We start from the raw sequence: 21,153 nt of genomic DNA, 5'->3' as shown, positions 1-21,153 counted from the left end.
GTGCCTCTTGCTCCCAGCTCCTCACACGCACACCACAAACTGAAGTGAGCTCCTTTTTAAAACCCAGGTGCCCTGATTAGCCTGCCTTAATTGATTCTAGCAGTTTCTTGATTGGCTGCAGGTGTTCTAATCAGTCTGTCTTAATTGTCTGATTGTTCTGGAACCTTCCCTGTCACCTTACTCAGGGAAAAGGGACCTACTTAGCCTGGGGCTAATATATCTGCCTTCTGTTTCTCTCCTATAGCCATCTGCCCTGACCCTGTCACACTACATTAATTCTACATGCATTAACTAGCACCATTACTGTAGGCACAGAAACTAAAAATACACCTTTAACTCTTTCTATGAGTGAAATAATTAATATTAAATAATTTGTTTGTCTTATAATTGCTGAAAGATTTTTGTTTTGTTTTGCTCTGTTTCTTTGACTGGACTGTGGAAAGTTTCACTGAGGGCTCTAGTCTGAGCTCTTTCCTCACTCAGCATTTCTTTCCAAAATGCTTTGTGAAATTAAATAATACAACAAATGAGTTAAATTATTGTTTTGTTTTTTTTTTAAAAAAAAGGAGTGGGAGAAAAAGAAATTAAGAATAAAGGCAAAGAAATATGGGATTTCCCACAGGGATTTGAAATGAGATGCAGAGTTATAGAGGAAGAGAGATACAGGAAGTCTGTTGCAGACAACAGGAAGGGGAAAGTTCTCATGCCAAGTAATGGCAAGCTAGTATGTATTTTGGCGGGAAAGGATTGAGATGGAGAGACAATAAGGAGCCCAGTATTAGAGGCATGATCCCATTGAAGTCAAAAGGAGTCTTTTAGGAGACTTTAATGGGAAGTGTATCAGCTCTTTTTGCAAAGATCTGAACTCCTGCTCTGCCCCTTTATGCTGGGTAAAAGGGCTGAAGTACTGTAAAGAAGATCTACAAGCTCCAGATCCAGCCAAGAGAATCTAGAACAGGAACTGGGCATTACAGCTTTAGGCTGACCTCCTAGCTCGGGTGTAGAATGTGTGCTTAGGCATAGAAAGAGACTATTACATCAAGACAGGCTCCCAGGACTCTAAACTATACTGGGGGCCATTCCAGCCCTGAGAGCAGCCTGGAGTCAGGTGGGTGCAAAGGTGGCGTAAAGCCACCATATCCTGTTCCTGTCCCACATTGTAGCTCCATATTCTGTGCTGTGACTTAGAGGCAAAGCACAGAATTTCTCCCTAGATGAGCAGTATGAGAGGTAGAGAGAAGCGCAGTCTGTTGGGTAGGGTGGAACTGAGTCTCTGGGAGATTTAAAAAGTTATGGGCTTTCTCCCAGAGCTAGCTGTATTTTAGAGAAACCTTACTGAGGGCGCAGGAACAAATTAACCCGACGTGCAGAAAGAATAGCAAATATGGCAGGGGACCAGCTTGGCTTAACAGGGAAATCTTTGCTGAAGCTTACAAGAAGTGGAAACTTGGACAGTTGATTAGGGAGGAGTATAAAAATATTGCTCAAGCATGCAGGGGGTGTAATCAGGAAGACCAAAGCACAATTGGAGTTGCAGCTAGCAAGGGATGTGAAGGATAACAAGAAGGGTTTCTACAGGTATGTTAGCAACAATGTCAGGGAAAGTGTGGAACCCTTACTGAATAGGGGAGGCAACCTAGTGACAGATGATGTGGAAAAAGCTGAAATACTCAATGCTTTTTTTGCCTTGGTCTTCACAGACAAGGTCAGCTCCCAGACTGCTGCACTGGGCAGCACAATATGGGGAGGAGATGAGCAGCCTTCAGTGGTGAAAGAACAGGTTAAGGACTATTTAGAAAAGCTGGACATGTACAAGTCCATGGGTCTGGATCTAATGCTTCTGAGGGTGCTGAGGGAGTTGGCTGATGTTATTGCAAAGCCATTATCTTTGAAAACTCGTGGCCATCGGGGGAGGTCCCAGACGATTGGAAAAAAGGCAAATAGAGTGCCCATCTTTTAAAAAAGGGAAGAAGGAGAATCTGGGGAACTGCAGGCTGGTCAGCCTCACCTCAGTCCCTGAAAAATAATGGAACAGGTTCTCAGGGAATCCATTTTGAAGCACTTGGAGGAGAGGAGAGTGATCAGGAACAGTCAACATGTATTCACTATGCCTGACCAACCTGATTGCCTTCTGTGATGAGATAACTGACTCTGTGGCTATGGGAAAGCGGTGGATGTGATATATCTTGACTTTAGCAAAGCTTTTGATAGGTCTCCCACAGTACTTTTGCCAGCAAGTTAAAACAGTATGGGTTGTATGGTAAAGTGGACAGAAGGCTGGCTAGATCGTCAGGCTCAATGGGTAGTGATCAATGGCTTGATGTCTAGTTGGCGGCCAGTATCAAGTGGACAGAAAGGTCTGTCCTGGGGCCAGTTTTGTTGAACATCTTAATTAATGATCTGGATGATGGGATGGATTGCACCCTCAGCAAGTTTGCGGATGACACTAAGATGTGGGGAGAGGTAGATATGCTGGAGTGTAGGGATAGGGTCAAGAGTGACCTAGACAAATTGGAGGACTGGGCTAAAAGAAATCCGATGAGGTTCAACAAGGACAAGTGCAGAGTCCTGCACTAGGCTGGAAGAATCCCGTGCACTGCTACAAGCTGGGGACCGACTGGCTAAGCGGCAGTTCTGCAGAAAAGGACCTGGGGATTACAGTGAACAAGAAGCTGGATATGAGTCAACAGTGTGCCCTTGTTGCCAAGAAGGCCAATGGCATATTGGGCTATATTAGTGGGAGCATTGCCTGCACATCGAGGGAAGTGAGTATTCCCCTCTATTCGGCACTCTTGAGGCGTCATCTGGAGTATTGCATCCAGTTTTGGTCCCCCCACTACAGAAAGGATGTGGACAAATTGGAGAGAGTCCAGCGGAGGGCAATGAAAATTATTAGGAGGCTGGGGCACATGACTTATTAGGAGAGGCTGAGGGAACTGGGCTTATTAAGTCTGCAGAAGGGAAGAATGAGGGGCGATTGGTAGCAGCCTTCAACTACCTGAAGGGGGGTTCCAAAGAGGATGGAGTTAGGCTGTTCGCAATGGTGGAAGATGACAGAACAAGGAGCAATGGTCTCAAGTTGCAGTGGGGGAGATCTAGGTTGGATATCAGGAAAAACTATTTCATTAGGAGGGTGGTGAAGCACTGGAATGGGTTATGTAGGGAGGTGCTTGAATCTCCATCCTTAGAGATTTTTAAAGGCCCAGCTTGACAAAGCCCTGGCTGGGATGATTTAGTTGGCGTTGGTCCTGGTTTGAGCAGGGGGTTGGACTAGATGGCCTCCTGAGGTCTCTTCCAACCCTAACCTTCTATGATTCCTACTCCTTTTGAAGAGAATAGCATAATTCCCATTGACTTCAATGAGCACAAAATGAGTCTGAAGGACAGTTTTGAGCTGGAAACTGTTGGGAGTCCAGTAGAACTATGACAGTGGATGTTGATGGATTTCCTGTTCATGAGTGTGTGTGAGAAAGCAGGGAGCAGCACAGTGCACATTCCTGAGGGAGGCTGTAGAAAAGGGAAGTGCAGTGGTTAATTATGTTTAACTTTACAGCAAATAAAATATTTGAGAGCTAAAAGAAAAATAACAATCAGCCTCACTGATTTAATTACAAACACTTGTCGATAGGAATTCAGGAAAGAACCTAAAGTTCAGATACAGTACATTAGTCACAATCAAACAACCATCAATAATTAGTAAAAATAGCTGAATTTTGTTACAGTCCACAAAGTATCTTGACTAAAATGACAAAGAGAAGCATTCCACTTTTCCGGTTACAAAGAGGTTTTCATAATTAAGTTTTTAATTGCTCTGACTTGATCACTCAAGGACATTTTCAAGGACAAACAAGTCCTTGCTGATACCTCCTTTTGATTGCATACAATGGGACAGATCCTCAGCCCCTGCTAAAGCTACCCACTCCTTTCCAGTGACTCAGGTGGGGAAAGAGTAGGATTGTAAAAGGCCAGAGTATACATCCAAAATAACTGAGAGGAGCCGTGAGATTTAGAGCCACATTTTCCCATTCCTCAGCTACTCTGTGTAAGCTTGCACAGCGGAGGATCTCATCTGGCCCTCTATTCATAGCCAATTACCACCAGTGGCTACATCCTGCTTTCACTGACTTCCATGATAGTAGGATCAAAGCTGTGGATATTTCAGTTGCCATAAGGATAAATCTAAAATGAATATTTGCTATAATAAGAATATAGTATAAACATTTTCAAGCACTGGGAAATCAAAATATGGACAATTACAGGGAATTATCTTAAGAACTGCCTTCAAATTATTATTCTTATAAAAAGTCATTTCAAGTCATGCAGGCAAGCACAGCTGTGAGCTTAGTTATAGCATCATAGATATAAAATTGTTGGAACAACATACAAATAGTGAGCTACAAAGCTTAAAGAGGGAAATTCATTTTATGTATAATTAAAATATCAAACTATCGAAAAAGTAGGTTAGATATTTTTTAAGTGATTTGTTCTGTTTTTGGAGTTAATCCAGGACATTATAATCTATTTATCAAATGATTTCTATTAAAAAGGAACAGTGCATTTTGTAACTGTAATTACCTTAGCATTTGTGTTCTGATACTGTAATTTTCAATGTAATGACATATCATTGCCATAAAATCAAGCAAGATATTTTATGCACCTTAAAGGTAGGGGAAAATGTTTTCCCCCTGTTAAATAAAGAATTAACTATAAATGGGGTGAGTAATTATTTCCTTTTCACCAGACTTTGTTGTAAAAATTACAGCTCAAGCCCTATATAAACATAGATTCATAGATACTAAGGTCAGAAGGGACCATTATGATCATCTAGTCCAACCTCCTGTACAACGCAGGCCACAGAATCTCGCCCACCCACTCCTGCGATAAACCTCTCACCTATGTCTGAGCTATTGAAGTCCTCAAATCATGGTTTAAAGACTTCAAGGAGCAGAGAATCCTCCAGCAAGTGACCCATGCCCCATGCTACAGGGGAAGGCGAAAACCTCCAGGGCCTCTTCCAATCTGCCCTGGAGGAAAATTCCTTCCTGACCCCAAATATGGCGATCAGCTAAACCCTGAGCATATGGGCAAGATTCACCAGCCAGATACCCAGGAAAGAATTTTCTGTAATAACTCAGATACCACCCCATCTAATATCCCATCACAGGCCATTGGGCCTGTTTACCATGAATATTTAAAGATCAGTTAATTACTAAAATCATGTTATCCCATCATACCATCTCCTCCATAAACTTAACGAGTTTAATTTTAAAGCCAGATAGGTCTTTTGCCCCCACTGCTTCCTTTGGAAGGCTATTCCAAAACTTCACTCCTCTGATGGTCAGAAACCTTGGATCTAATTTCAAGTCTAAACTTCCCAATGACCAGTTTATATCCATTTGTTCTTGTGTCCACATTGGTACTGAGCTTAAATAATTCCTCTCCCTCTCCGGTATTTATCACTCTGGTATATTTATAGATATCTTAAAGATATCGGTCAAACACTTAAGCCACGTCAAAATATATTTTAATCATTGTTCATAGATTGGAAGGGTCAAGCCACTGGAAAGAGCTGTGCTGAAAATATAGTTGTGTTGCTTTTGCATTCTTTTAGAGCCAAATCCTTTACACATGTGAGTAGTCCTTACTCATGCAAATAGTGCCATCAGTATAAGTGTTCAGGGACCCTCTGAAGTCAGTGGAAGAAATACTCCCACTGATTTCAACGTGCTCTGGCTCAGGATAAGAGTCTGCAGGATTAGGTCTCATACTGTTAGGGTGACCAGATAGCAACTGTGAAAAAATGGTGGGGGGCATTAGGCGCCTATATAAGAGAAAGTCCCAAAAAATGGGATTTCCCTATAAAAACGGAACATCTGGTCACCCTACATACTGTGGTAATTGTAGTCCCTTTAGTTGGCTCAAACAACCCTTCCTACCAGTACCAACACAGTAACACATGGGTCTGAATAAGCATGAGTGGGACATCGGTGTAAGTGCAGGGTCTAGAGAAGCCTGCAGGATATGGAAATTAATTGTTGTTGTTTGCTGCTATTATTATTTTATTTTATTATTATTATTATTATTATTTATTATTTTTATTACTATTTATTTGTATTATCATAGCATTTGGGAGCTCTACTCATGGACCAGAACCTCATTGTGCTAGGGGCTGAACAAACACAGAACAAGAAAAATACGGCCCTTGCCCCAATCTAAGACAAAGATAACAGAGGGATACAGATGGACAAATGGAGGAATACAAGGAAACAATAGTGGTCAGCATAATAGGCAGTGGTCTTAAGACACCAGCAGTCTTAGTTAAGGCATCGGCATATTCAAGTGTACTAGTAGTCTTCTAAGAAATGTATTGTCCTGCTTGTATTCACGCTAAAAAAAAAACATGACTAAATAGTGTAGAGAGAATATATGTCTTTGAAATGAAAACTTTTTGTTTATTGAGGGTCTGTGAGGAAAATGGGATGAGCAAATTCTACTGTTCTGCAGATACGTTGACATATGTAGTGCCAATAAAACAGTATGGTATGAAGCATATAAAGTAAGCACTGAATTATGCCATTGTCAAATAGGAATGGTTTGAGCGCCAGAGAGTTTATGTTTTGGACAGACACACGTTTTTTTTAATATTGGAAAAGCAAACTGAAACTGGTAGATGGAGAAGGATAGTTTCAGGGACTGACAATGAGTTATAGTTTTTGACCTCTAGGTCAGAAATTTATACCTAGCGTAGGACAGAAGTGACTGAAATGCATCCCTCATGTGGCTGTTCATGGTTTATTCGAAATGTATTGGTGGCCCCAGTCTAGTTCCTATTGACCCATTCAGGAGTGTAAGTCTCATTCAAAGCACTTAACCACTTTTGAAAATTTCACTCCAGGTATCCAGATCACCAGACCATCGATCACAAATGGCTCCAATTTATAGTGGTGTTCTCAGTTTCAACAGAGACACCAAGAAGTGAGAGGATTTGGAAACTGAACTCATTTCTGGTGCTGGTTGCCCTCTCCCCCCCCAGTCAGGGATGTAGCTATATTGGAAAACTTGAAGTATATGCATTCATTCAGAGAAGAAATAATGGCCTTTTCCAGGGCATCAGCATCTTTACTAAGCATTAAATTAACTTTCTTTATTTTAAAATATCATGATTGGACCCTAGTACCTAGTTATGTAGTCAAAATGTTAGCAACTGAGCTTCCCAGCCCCCTTCACATTAAGGGAGTGACACAAAGGCACCAGATCAGCGTTTGGCCCAAGGTATGGCATTTGTTTGCTTTTCTGAGTTGTACATCTCTTTTAAATATTGTTTATTATGAGGATTACATAATAATTGTGTTGCATCTGAGCAATACCTCCAGGAAGGGAAAGATTTTATAAATAAATGGTCAGACTGTGATACTATTATTTATCTAGAGTGATGAATGGAACTACTCACAGAATAAAGTGCTACTCAGCATGAGGAAGGATGGCACAGTGGGGTCCCACGAATTATAAATTTTACATATGTACATTGCAAAGTGATTTTTTAAAATCATACAAGCAAGATTTTTTATTTTTAAACTGTAGCAGTTCAGCTTTAAAATAGCCTCTATAATGGAAAATTCTCCAGTGTATTTATACTTGGGTGAGGATACTAATTATCCAATTCAGATTGCCATGACAACCATCTTACTTTTGTCCCCAGGTAGAAGAAACCAAAACAAGCTTAAAATGTTGTTGTACCTCATTTATGTATATATAAAATTTTTAAAAATAAATGACACTCTAAGACAAATTTTTAAAATGTACACTCAAAACAATGAGTCCCTAAACTGTCATGGCACACTTTTTGGAAACACCTTATGGCACAATAGCAGCTTGGCACTGGTGATGTGTTTCAGAGAAATACCTCACATATACTGACTAAATTAGATCCTTCTCTTCTTAAAGTACTGCAGAACAACTTCAGAGGAAGTTGGAACAAAGAGGAACAAAATATGATTGTGCTGCTGCTTTCCTGGAAGAGTATAAATTATGTATATGGGTAGATACATTTAATAGAAAATATAGTATAATCAAGATGTGCACATTACCTAGAGTTTGAGCCAGTGTCCACTGAAGTCCAGTGGAAGGACTGGTATTTGTTCCCTTGAAGAAATATATGGCCTTGCTTTTGTATTCACATTAAAAAAAACCCATAACCAAATAGTGTAGAGAGAATATATATCTTTGAGATGAAAACTTTTTGTTTATTGAGGGGCTGTGAGGAAAATGGGATGAGCAAATTCTACTGTTCTGCAGATACGTTGACATATGTAGTGCCAATAAAACAATATGGTATGAAGCATATAAAGTAAGCACTGAAATATGCCACTGTCAAATAGGAATGGTTTGAGCGCCAGAGAGTTTATGTTTTGGACAGACATGCAGTTTTTTTAATATTGGAAAAGCAAACTGAAACTGGTAGACGGAGAAGGATAGTTTCAGGGACTATTAAATTATAAATCCTGAGCAGGGAGCTGCTCTCTTTCATTTGTTTCTGAAGCACCTAGCACCATTGTACTAATAAGCAATTTAAAATAAACATCTCTGAAACACCATACAGTATCCATCCTTTAAAGGATTGTTTTGGGCACAGTACTGTAGAACTTCTGTATTTTCCTTCATGCAATACTGAAGCCAGAGAAAAGTTGTGTAAGTGTTAGCAGCATTGCAAATGTTCTGTGCAAAACATCCGTTAAAAATTGCAATCAATCGGAAATGATAGTTCAGTTGCCTAGTACAAATTTTACTCATTTTTTCAGAACTGTTGGTACCTTAAAAGAAGACTAAAGACTGAGTAACAAATTTTCAAAGCAGTTGACTATTTCATGGTTAACTGGGTTGAGTCATCCTCAGGGAAACTGTAGACAGTAGACAGAATTGTTGATAAAATAATCCACAGTACCTGCAGCTGGTTTAGCCTTGCACAGTGCTTCTTTGTTCAGAGCCTCTTGCTGGTCTGTACAGTGCAAAGCTTTAATGATAAATGAAGTAAATCCTTCATGTGTTTCACTCGATCTTGAAGTACAGTCACTGCTTTTACTATTAAAATGATAGTTCTCAGATACATTAGGTTAAGGATCATATGGATTAGTAGAGATTGCTACCAAAGGACTGTATGGCTTTAGGATTATTTTTCTGTAAAAAGTATAACATGATACCATTTTCTAGAGCTTTATTTGGAAATCTGTATAGTTTTCCAATATTTGCTGTCATTATCCATGTGTGAAACTATACACATAACTGTTGGCAAAATAACCCAACTTGACAAATAGCACTTGGATTTTAGAAGTAGTAGGGAACTAGATTTTCTTACTCTGTACAGACCTGGAACATTGAAATCCCACCTCTCCTGCAGGACTGGATGTATTTTGTTGTTTGTTTTTTTAACCAGAATTTTTAACAAGAATTAAGTGTTATTCAATGCAAATCCCTGCAAGATTGATGTAATTTTAAAATATCAGGACTATAAAGCTTAGATGATATAAATAAATCCAGAATTGATATTGAAATCTACTAAGGGGTTAGATAAATATTTACATATTTACAAATAGGTAAATATTATTTGAGGCATTTTTAGAATGGTTATGAAAGGAGGCATTTGATTGGCTGGTGAAGATTCCATGTATGTGTTACCCAGTGTAACCACTTAGGGTGAGCCTACTTTAAACCAATCACTCAAAGTCCCATTACAGATACTGAACAGACTAGTACTGGCACCAGCAAAACTCCCATAGAATCATTAATATACGTGTGTTTCTTCATAATTTTCCCCATGGTCTATGGGCTCTCTATTCTGTGAGCTACTGACAGTACAGTGGGAGTTGGAGATATTCTTTGTTTTGCAGTATCAGGCTCTGAGCAGTTATACTAGGTGATAAAGGGATCAGACGTGCAGTCCGTACAAAAGAGGAACTTCTGTTGACTACAGTAGGTGTTTTGCCTAAGAAGGACCAAAAGATTTGGCTTTGTGTTTCATGAGAGGAACTGAAAATATAGCTAACATGCCTACTACCTTGCTAGTTTTAAAGAGATGAAAGGGAAGAAAAATAATGGATTGTCTTGAAATATAGTGTGGACCATGAATATTTTGAATAATTGACTTAACTAAAAGATGCCAGAAGAAACTTCTAATATTTCTCCAATAATGGAAGGAAACCTTTTGTATTTAAAAACCTATAAAGGTCCCATTAGCAGTGGAATCCAAACTGTAATAAATAAGATTTAATATTTTTATTTACAGCATATTAAAAAACAAACAAACAGAAAGATGTCATTAAGAGGTCACTTTAGTATATTTTATGGTAACCTGATTATGAAAGAATGCACACAAATAATGACAAAATATAAAAATCACAGCTGAATCTATTTAACTATTGTAACAGAGATAATAGCATGACAAAAATGTGAGACAAACTATCTTAGCAAATTTGCAGACTAAACAAGTCTGCTCTTAACAAATGAAACATCTGCTCATTCATTTGTATGAAAATGGTTAATTCCATATCTGATATCTAAATATATTGAAATATTCCTGTTTTTTACAATATGGAATAAAATTAGGTTTTGTTATCACTGGGAAGCCTACACATCCTACTGTTTAATCTAATTTTATTTCATGATTGCATGGGCAATGTTCAATTATTCATGTTTTAGAGAATATAGTTGTAGCGCTGGTATTATTTGCTCTGCAATGTGCCTTATATTAGGAAGAAAGAAAAATCATTTTGCAAAGATTGAACTAAAAACAAATTAAGATTTTAAATGGGAGTTCAGTTCTTATGCGGTGCTAACAAAACCCATGGAGGTAAATTGCTGCAAAACTCTTATTCCAGTGAAATTTAAGAAAACTCACATATTTCAAAGAAATGTGACTTATAATTTATCACGACTGGTGAATAAATCACATATCCTTGTCAGAGCTGCACAATCAAAATACATTTTGAATCAAAAGACACAGATTGCTTTTCTTATATACATTGTGACACCCATACATGCTGGTGTCAAGCTGCGCTGCCATGGCGTCCACAATTGATGGCAGCTCCCACAACCAGAACTGAGTGGAAACTGTTTTCTTGTCCTAAATCAGGATGAAAAATCAAAATCTCAAAAATGTTCATGTATCAAAAGTCTCCCTTCCCCCTGAAAAAAACCCCTTAGTTCCAGTCAATTGAAACCTTTCATTTTTTTAAAATTTTTTAATTTTTATTTTCTTTACCAGCATTAACTTAAATTTTTTTAAAAAAAGTTATTGTTTTGAATCGAAAAACAGGGTTTTTTAAAACAAAACAGAACATTTTTTTCAAAATGGGAAACTCCTCAAAAGAGACCCTTTCCCAAGACAAGTTTCAGATATGACAAATCAGCATTTTTGATAGAGAAACATTTAATCACATTGTTCCTGACCAGGTCTACCCACAGCCCACTTTAAATAGCACATCCCACAAAGGCTGTATTTCTGCCCTGAGCCCCATGGGATTAACGGGTAGGAATGTCATTATCTGCTGCCTTCCCCTTCCCTCCCACACAGATCCTTGGAGCCAGAGAGCACCTCTGTATGGCTCAGGGAAAGGGAAATACACAAATGGGCAAGATCTACATGTGGAGGGGTCTCACAGTTCACAGATACAAGGGACACAATCTGGTCTACAGCTTTGTCAATCTTATTTAAACAAATTCCCACTGGCATACCAGACAGAGTATAGCTGGCCAAGAAGCTTGAAATGATGTGGGTTTCAGGCAGGGCAAATCTTTCCATCCCACCATTAATGTTCACATTGACTGAGTAAGGAATGCAGGTTTTGAGAAGAAATTTTTCTTTTATCGCATTTTTAGAATTCATCATCTCAATAACTTACATTAATAAAACAGTGAGATGTCATTAGGTCTCTTTGTGATGGAAATAAATTTGGGTCTAATACTTTGCTAGATACAATTGAGTTAGTTATGTTTTCTGTTAAATTTGCATAACTCTCCAGAGTTCTCTAGAGCAATATGAGTGTAACAGAGCAGGATTTGTTCCTTGGTTTTTAAGGAAGTATCAACTACGCAACACTAGCAAGCATGAGCTACTCTTCCATGCTTCACAGAAACCTGCTTTTTCTCATTTCCAAAACTTGCATTTACGGAGGCTGTAACCTTTGCAATTCCGGCTTCACAAGCTGAATTTTAATGTTAATTTATTTTGGAAATATATTCAACATTACTTTATAAATATCAATTTTTAAAGATTTTGAAACTACCAAATTGCTATGAAAATAAGAGCTCAGAAGGCAGAACAAACAAAATTCATCCCTGGAGTTAATGGAGTCACCTGAAGGATGAGTTTGGCCCACTGTTTTCAGTCAGGTATATGCTAATTTGTTCTTGTTTAAGGTAATGGACTAGGTACGCTAAAGCTGTTGCACCAGTCAGGGATCATTATCTCGAGTGTCTTGCATTTTTCATTGGAACAGAGTGGCTCCTAGAGCTGAACTAACCTGATGAAATTAGAAAGCTCCACAACAATTATAAATACATCATGGAACCATATAGCCTGTTCAAAATGTGGGAATGGGTGTGGAGACACCAAAGAAATGCATGCATGATTTCAAAAATACTGAATGGATGCTTCTGCCTTTTACTCAGTAGGCCTTAGGCATTAGCTTATGGAAAAGGACAGTTTAGCAGCAGGCTTGGACCTTGAGCCTAGTACTATTCACCGATACATCCGGTCAAAAGGAGTGGTGCATGCATATTGGAGGGCAGAATTAAGGCCATTGCTTTATTGCAAGAGATGATGTCATTTTAAGAAACATTGGACCAAATGTATTCTTGGTGAAACTCCACTGAAACCATAGAATCATAGAAATGTAGGACTGGAAGGGATCTTGAGAAGTCATGAAGTCCAGCCCCCTGTACTGAGGCTGGACCAAGTATACCTAGACTTCTTCCTGATAGATGTTTGTCTAAACTGTTCTTAAAAACCTCCAATGATGTGGATTCCATAACCTTCCTTGGAAGTCTATTCCAGATCTTAACTATCCTTTCAGTTTGAAAGTTTTTCCTAATATCTAACCTAAATCTTCCTTGCTGCAGATTAAGCCTATTACTTCTTGTTCCCACCTTAAGTGGACATGCATTCCTTTTTATAACAACCCTTAAGGTATTTGAAAACTGTTATCAGGTCCCTCCTTAGTCTTTTTTTCTGGAGATTAACTGTGCCCAGATTTTTTTTAGCCTTTCATTGTAGGTCAGGTATTCTAAACCATTTATCATTTTTGTTGCTCTGCTCTGGATTCTCTCAATTTGTCTCACATCTTTTCTAAATGTAATGCCCAGAATTGGACATAGTATTCCAGCTAAGGCCTCACCAGTGCTTCGTAGAATGGAACAATTACCTCTGTGTCTTATATACAACACTCCTGTTAATGCACCCCAGAATATTAGCCTTTTTTGCAACTGCATCACGTTGTTGACTCATATGCAATTTGTGATCCACTATAACCCCCAGATCCTACTCCATTATACAAGTTATTAATGAAAATATTGAATAGTACTGGACCCAGAACTGGCTCTTGTGGGGCCCCATTAGATACGCCCTTCCAGTTTGACAGTGAACCATTGATAACTACTTTCCGAATACGGTCTTTCAATCAGCGGGGCACCCACCTGATACTAATTTCATCTAGTCTACATTTCTCTAGATTAATAAGGATTTCATTCTCCAAGGCTTGCACTTTTCCTGAGTACTAAATTCATTAAATTAATTCAGAGAAAACAATGTATATAAATATTTTAAGCCTGTTTAGTGGTTGGTATAACTTGTCTGGTTTTTCTCTGAGCCATCCCAAAAAAGGGAAAATAGCATTTACAAACAAAGCAAGAATCTTCCTCAAAATACACAGGTCAAGGATAAATGGAAGTTAGTCAAGGTTTTTAATTCAATAGCGTTACTGGTCAATATAGACACTAACCTACTTTTATAATGTGATGATCTCTGATCATACCCTATTATTTTTCCACTATATTATATGCTGATCCAAATTCAGAAATGCTTGCTTATGTTTTTTTATATCCATTTATACTGGTATAAATTCGGGTCATGAATGTAAAGTGACCCGCATTGGGCAGCAGTTGCACAAAAAGGCCCATTTTTACCTCACTAATAAAACATAAAACCCTTCAATAAGGAAAAAATATTAAATCAATGATTGAAATTTGGTAATAACATTGCTTAGCTCACTTAGCTGTATAAATGAGAATAGCTGATTGCAGCTTTTCATAGATAAAATAATGTGTTGTGTGGTGGTTGTTTTGTTTTATTGTGGGTGGGATCAGCTGGTTGAAACCGTGGCATGAGCAAGCTGTTCATAATGACATACCTTAAATAAAACTGAACAAACCCATTCTTTCAAGCGGTGTTTCTACACTGCAGCAGACCACCAGAGTGAACTAAAATGGTGAGAGTCTGAGCTGGGGTAATCTGCAAGTCAATCACACTTAACTGGCCTAATAAATAAAAACATTACCTCAGTTATAAAATTCCCACCATCACTGTCATGTTTTTATTGATTAGTTCCTTCTCATTTACCCAACAGAGAGACAGTTTTGCAGCAAGAAGTGATATGTTTTGGATACCATTCACTGCCTTGCAAAGCCGAGTTACTAATTATAGTAACCTTTCTTAATTCAGTGGTACTTTAGCAGCAGAGTGAGACTAGCATGACTGCACAGCAGTTAGCTCCACGTGTTATATATTAACTGAGAAGAGTTAGGAAAATTCTTTGGGGGGCAACTATTTGCTGTTTGTTTTAAGCTTAAATGAGACATTAAAGTCCCAATTCAACAAAGTAGTTAAGTACACATCTAGTCTCACTGACTTTAATGAGACTTTTCCTCTGTTTAAAATTAAACACACACTTTGTAGGATCAGGCCATTGTGCTCAGCACCTTGCAGGATTGAGCCCTTGTGGCCGTTACACACCCACTGACTTCATTCAGGTTGCGTTGGATATAACAGCCTGATCCTGTACTAAAGAAGTCAGTGGGAGATTTGCCATTGACTTCAGTGGCATCAACATCAAGTCCTAAATGAGCACAGATTTTAGCCAGGCAGAATTAATCAGTGACTGAGGGTAGGAGGATTGAGCCTCATAAAAATAACAAAATTTGCTGAGCTTAAGAGCCCTTTAAAGGCAGCTTAATGTCTGCTCCTACTGAAGTCATGACAGGACTTCCATTGACATTCCTGGAAGCAGGATTTGGCCTTATGTGTTGTGCTGTATCTGCTGAATCTCTATAATTTTTTGAAAGGAAAAATCATTCTTGTACAGGATTTCTTCAGTTAGTGTCTAAATAAGTGTGCAGGCACCAACTGGATGGTTTTGTTTGAATGTGTCTTGTGTTCTTGGTCACTTAGGGTTTGGACTCAGCTGTGCCTGGCCTTAAATAAGTGCACAAGTTGGGGCCCCTTGTGCAAATGCGGGACCCAGTGGCAGTCCGAGTTTGTAGGAAGCACAAAGAGAACCCAGTTTGAGCCAGAGCCAGTGCCAGAGCTTGATCCCCAGAATTGGTGGGGATGTCGCAGGGGCAGAATTTCTTACTCCTTACTGCTGAGATTCAGAAAAGAATAGCTTAAAGATGATTTCCTGCTTCCGTGGTCTTTCTAAACAAGGATGGTTTACTGAATCAGGGTCTAAAGGCACAATAGAACACTTACTGTTTACTGAAGGAATTTACTGAAATTATATACATGTGTTAAAATCAATAAAGGCAAAAGTTTATATTATATTATGTTAATACTTTAAAACCTTGCATTGTTAACACTGTGACTAATGTATTGGTTTTGTGCCTCAGATTTGTAAACAAGTTCAAATATCTTTGAGAAAATCTGTATGTTGCTATTTATCTTTTTGTACCAATCAATAGTATTATCGCATTTCTGCAATTTTAAAGAAATACAGGGCTATAAAAATCAGTTTCAGTTGTGAAATTCTCAGGGCCATCATCATAAGTAAAGTACTTTTAATTTGGTACTTTTCTTTAGGAACAGAATACATACATATTTCAGCCACTTAATTAAAACTCAGAGTGGGTTTTGTCGGTTTATTGGTTTGGGGTTTTTTAGGTCAAAACTGTTTTCTTCTTTTCTGTGGTGAAATATATAATACTATATTACAGACTTAGACTCCCTTAAAAGACACAGATTTAAACTGGTGTGAGAGTTTGAGAAAGTCAGTCTGATAAGCAGGCTCGGGATTTTTTTTTTTAGGGTTTTTTGTGTTTTATTATTTATTGCTTATGTTAAAAAGTTTGATTTTTAGGGAGAACTTAGTCAATGAAAAATAAAAACAAGGAAGAAGTTAGGTCTCCAAGAACTTCATGAAGTAGAGGAGAACTGATTATAAAAATAGCCTCTGAAAAAAGATTCTTACTGATATATTGAAACATATCAAATAAATCTGCCTGATAATGTAACCCCATGGGCATATACTGTTTGTATATTAACAGGTCAAATATACATAATATATAGCTGCTATACAGGGGTCTGATTTTTTTACTAGTCAAGAGCAGACACACTCTTGAGATTGTGAGGTAAGCAATGGGATTACTGTGCATACAATTGTTGTATAGAGAAACACTTTCACTGACAATTCTTTTCCTTAACAGGCTCGTTACCTGAGCACAAATCAGAATCTTTATCTCTTCCCTCACCCCATGCTGAGTCATCATCAGGTTCCCTGCCTTTCTCCACAACTAATGTGGCTGGAGTTAAAAGACAAAGGCGCTGTAATGCTAACACACACTGAAGTGCTGAACACCTGCTGCAAGTTCTTAAATTCTTGCTATCTCAGCAACAGATTGTAGTCTTACACCGTCAACAGAGAGTGCTCTATGGAATGTGCTGCAGTCTTGTACCAATGGGACTATCACTCAAGACGAGAGGGTAAATCAGTCCCCATACCCATTAATTTCTTAGCATCTCTGCAAGGACAGCTAATGAAAGGGCCAATTAGTGGCCCTTGATATTCATTTTTGTTCTTTGAGGATACCTGTTGAAGTTATTTCACCCAGGTCACTAGAAGTTAATGACTTTCAGTCACTATTGACCATGTGTCAATGCTAACAATCCCAAATTGAGCACCAGGTTCAAATATTTTAAAAAGAAAAATTTTAATTGCTCCTTTTCTGACTCAGTCCATACTCCCACACAGACAAAAAAAATTGCATTCCTAATGAGATCATAATGCAGTCATTTCATTTTGAATCTTACTTTATGGTTTCAGTAGTTTCCTTTGTTCCTGCACTTGGAGCCATTCCAGTCCCCTTACTAGGTGATGTGTGCTGTGGAACAACTTTTCATTACCAGTTGAATGGGCAAGCAGCAGTTTTAAGATTATTAAATGGAGTAATAGTAATAGGATGAAATTTAATAGTGAGAAGTGTAAGGTTATGCATTTAGGGATTAATAACAAGAATTTTAGTTATAAGCTGGGGACGCATCAATTAGAAGTAATGGAAGAGGAGAAGGACCTTGGAGTATTGGTTTATCATAGGATGACTATGAGCTGCCAATGTGATATGGCTGTGAAAAAAGCTAATGCGGTTTTGGGATGCATCAGGAGAGGCATTTCCAGTAGGGATAAGGAGGTTTTAGTACCGTTATACAAGACACTGGTGAGACCTCACCTAGAATACTGTGTGCAGTTCTGGTCTCCCATGTTTAAAAAGGATGAATTCAAACTGGAGCAGGTACAGAGAAGGGCTACTAGGATGATCCGAGGAATGGAAAACTTGTCTTATGAAAGGAGACTTAAGGAGCTTGGCTTGTTTAGCCTAACTAAAAGAAGGTTGAGGGGAGATATGATTGCTCTCTATAAATATATCAGAGTGATAAATATAGGAGAGGGAGAGGAATTATTTAAGCTCAGCACCAATGTGGACACAAGAACAAATGGGTATAAACTGGCCACCAGGAAGTTTAGACTTGAAATCAGACGAAGGGTTTTAACCATCAGAGGAGTGAAGTTTTGGAATAACCTTCCAAGGGAAGCAGTGGGGGCAAAAGATCTATCTGGTTTTAAGATTCTACTCGATAAGTTTATGGAGGAGATGGTATGATGGGATAATGGGATTTTGGTAAGTAACTGATCTTTAAATATTCAGGGTAAATAGGCCAAATCCCCTGAGATGGGATATTAGATGGATGGGATCTGAGTTACTATAGAAAATTCTTTCCTGGGTATCTGGCTGGTGAATCTTGCCCATATGCTCAGGGTTTAGCTGATTGCCATATTTGGGGTCGGGAAGGAATTTTCCTCCAGGGCAGATTGGAGAGGCCCTGGAGGTTTTTCGCCTTCCTCTGTAGCATGGGGCATGGTTGACTGGAGGGAGGCTTCTCTGCTCCTTGAAGTTTTGAACCATGATTTGAGGACTTCAATAGCTCAGACATGGGTGAGGTTTTTCATAGGAGTGGTGGGTGACATTCTGTGGCCTGCGCTGTGCAGGAGGTCGGACTAGATGATCAGAGTGGTCCCTTCTGACCTTAGTATCTATGAATCTATTATGAGGAAAGGAACCTATTAGGTAAGTAGTTGTCAGCTAGCAATCTTGCACAGAGTGTTACGCCAAAGTTCGACTCATATAAACAGCTTTCTGCGGCTCAAATTTAAATGTCATCTGAATTGTACTGCAAACTATCCCACGACTGCACTCTTATGTCACCTATGGCTCAATCCTTTAGTCTTCACTCATTCACCAGTCCCAGTCTCTCAGGTTATACCTGAGTAAGGGCTGTACATTTGGACACTTAGTTTGGTTTTTACATTTATATAAGTATGCACAATTTGACAGATGTGTCTCCACCCACGTCTGCTATCTCTCCCTTTCCCCTTCGCTCAGTAGCATACACAAAGATCTTCATGGATCTTTCTGACATATGGATGTGGAAGTATTATCTTGGGGCTAAACTAAAGCATAGAACGGAGAGCTGGGTTATGTTCCCATTTCTGTGACACACTGCCTATGCTTCCCTCAACCTCTCTGTCCCATTTAAAAAATGGAGTTGTTAATACCTCTCTCTCAAGGGTTTTCTGAGTCTTAAGACCTGATCCAGTCCTCACTGATGTCAGTGGAAGTCTTTCCAATAAATTCAGTGGACAACGGATCTGGCCACTGATTGTTAATGTTTGTAAAATATTTTGAGATTCTCAGAGAGAGATGAGGTATAAACATGCAAAATATGATTGTTATTAACATTTTTTTCTTTTTTGCCTATGTGAGATATTATATTTTGCAAAAGCATCATCTTCCTGTTTCCCACCTGTCTCCATAAAGCATAGTGTGATCATTCATCTGAAGGGCTCTGTAAATTGTCTTGTTATGCTACATTTATTTTTAAGTGGGGACATATCTAAATTTAAGGAAGTAGTTAGCTTATAGTTTATTATTATTATTGGTAAATGCCAAAATATGATATAATTGTGGATATAACTGAAGGTGCAAAATCAAATTAGAGTTTATATGAATAATAATGAACAAAAAGTATTGCTTTCAGTTAGGAAGGTGAACAAGATCTTGAATGCCATTTTCCAGTCATTCTCTGTAGATTTTCTATTTTTGATGAAAATGAGTAACATTAAATTCCTTACTCAGTAATATCACTTATTTTGGTTGTTGAGTTGTTAAAGAAAATTATCTGCAGGTAGGGCTTCATATTTTTGCCATTAATTAACAGAAATAATATGCTACTTTACAGTTTAGAGACGGCAGCTGTGCCTCTGGCATCCATTTAAGGAATATGAGAAGCATCATGCCATAAAACATAGTAAAAAGTAATTTAAGTAGACAGATACTATTAGAAAATAGTTCATCACCATTCTATGATTTTATGCAGCTACCATAAAATAAACAGTCTTGTGCTACTCAGTTTCAGCATTTAAAAAGAAAATATTCAGCCAGAGCACTCTGTGAATAGCTTTGCCATCATTCTGTGAAAACATTTGTTTAGTAGAAATTCACAATTCTGTACTATTTTATGTGGGTTATTTTAAAAAAAAAACATTCTGAGTCTACATTAATCAATATTTCTCATATTATTTCATTAGTCCTTCACCTTTCCCTCTTTTCCCTCTTTGGCCAAGGATTTAAGAACTGATTTATGTGCTGCTGATTATTCAAGCCCTTCACTGGAATCAGTGACTCAGCATCTCATGCTGTCAGGGTGTGTCTATGGCACAGCTACGGTGCTGCTTGTGTACCACTGTAAATGCCATAGTGTAGATGCTGCCTACATCAACAAAAAAGTTTTTCTGTCAATCTAGGTAATCCTCCTCTCTGAGAGGTGCTAGCAAGGATGATGGAAGAACCTTCACCTAGCTGCATCCAGGAGGGAGCAGGTGTTAAGTTGACCTAACTACAGAGCTCAGGGCACAGCAATGTAGTGAGATCAACCTAAGTTTTAGGTGTAGACCAGGTCAAAGACGCTTATTGAATGGAGTATTTGCCATGAGCTCAACTGATGTAATACATAAAGGCAGAGGCCAAGCAAACTCATGTCCTTGGGGCTTAAAACAGAGTTGAGTTTAATCAGCACAGAGTTGGGAGTATCTGAGAAAATATATTTTATCTAGCTTCCTGTCATTTTTATTCTTCTGGTGTGTAACATGCCATGTAACATTCCTGCCAACTCAGAAATTCTAAAAGCCATGAATGTTGACAGGTTATAAAATGCAGCTTGTCTCCTGTGTGTGTTAATGAATGTACTAAGCATGCTATTTAGTATGTTTTCCAGTAATTCAAGCAGGATCCTGCAAGCTTCTGAGCACTTCTTTTCAAGTGCTGATCATTGTCATCTCCTGAGAGCTTTTGAAGGCATTGCAGGATTAGGCTCCTAGTTATTACAAATAAGAAACTTCCTTAGTTTGCTTAGTCCAGTAAAAGTTATCATCTAGAACCTCATTGTCTCCCCCCCACCACCCATGCCCTATTTAGCTCCTGGATGTGTATGATTAGATTGACTGTCTCCTCCTGTTACATCAGCAGAAAACAAAAATGTTCGGAGACATCTTCTTCTGGAAAATGTCTGTGCAGATTTCTGCAAGCTGTGTCAGAGACCGATATCTCAAGGAGTCAGCA

The 21,153-nt window shown here is 38.5% G+C and overlaps 1 protein-coding gene across 49 annotated transcripts in view; it reads left to right on the top strand.

Moving 5' to 3' along the window:
* The window catches only part of MBNL1 (muscleblind like splicing regulator 1), a 185,729-nt gene that overhangs the window by 95,265 nt on the left and 69,311 nt on the right, over positions 1-21,153 (top strand). For 2 of the 49 annotated variants that reach the window (XM_043492016.1, XM_043491991.1), the window contains one exon: positions 6,896-7,272. The exons of 46 other annotated variants lie outside the window; for them this stretch is intronic. In XM_043492016.1, the coding sequence (XP_043347951.1) occupies positions 7,069-7,272 (204 nt within the window). In that variant the 5' untranslated portion in view covers positions 6,896-7,068. Of the gene's footprint in view, positions 1-6,895; positions 7,273-12,359; positions 12,385-21,153 lie in introns of those variants that run through there. One more of the 49 variants, XM_043492025.1, reaches the window with a different exon arrangement.

Source organism: Dermochelys coriacea, chromosome 9, assembly GCF_009764565.3.
Source record: "Dermochelys coriacea isolate rDerCor1 chromosome 9, rDerCor1.pri.v4, whole genome shotgun sequence".
Taxonomy (NCBI): Eukaryota; Metazoa; Chordata; order Testudines; family Dermochelyidae; genus Dermochelys; species Dermochelys coriacea.
The sequence above is the reverse complement of the archived record's forward strand: the minus strand, read 5'-3'. Positions and strand labels throughout refer to the sequence as shown.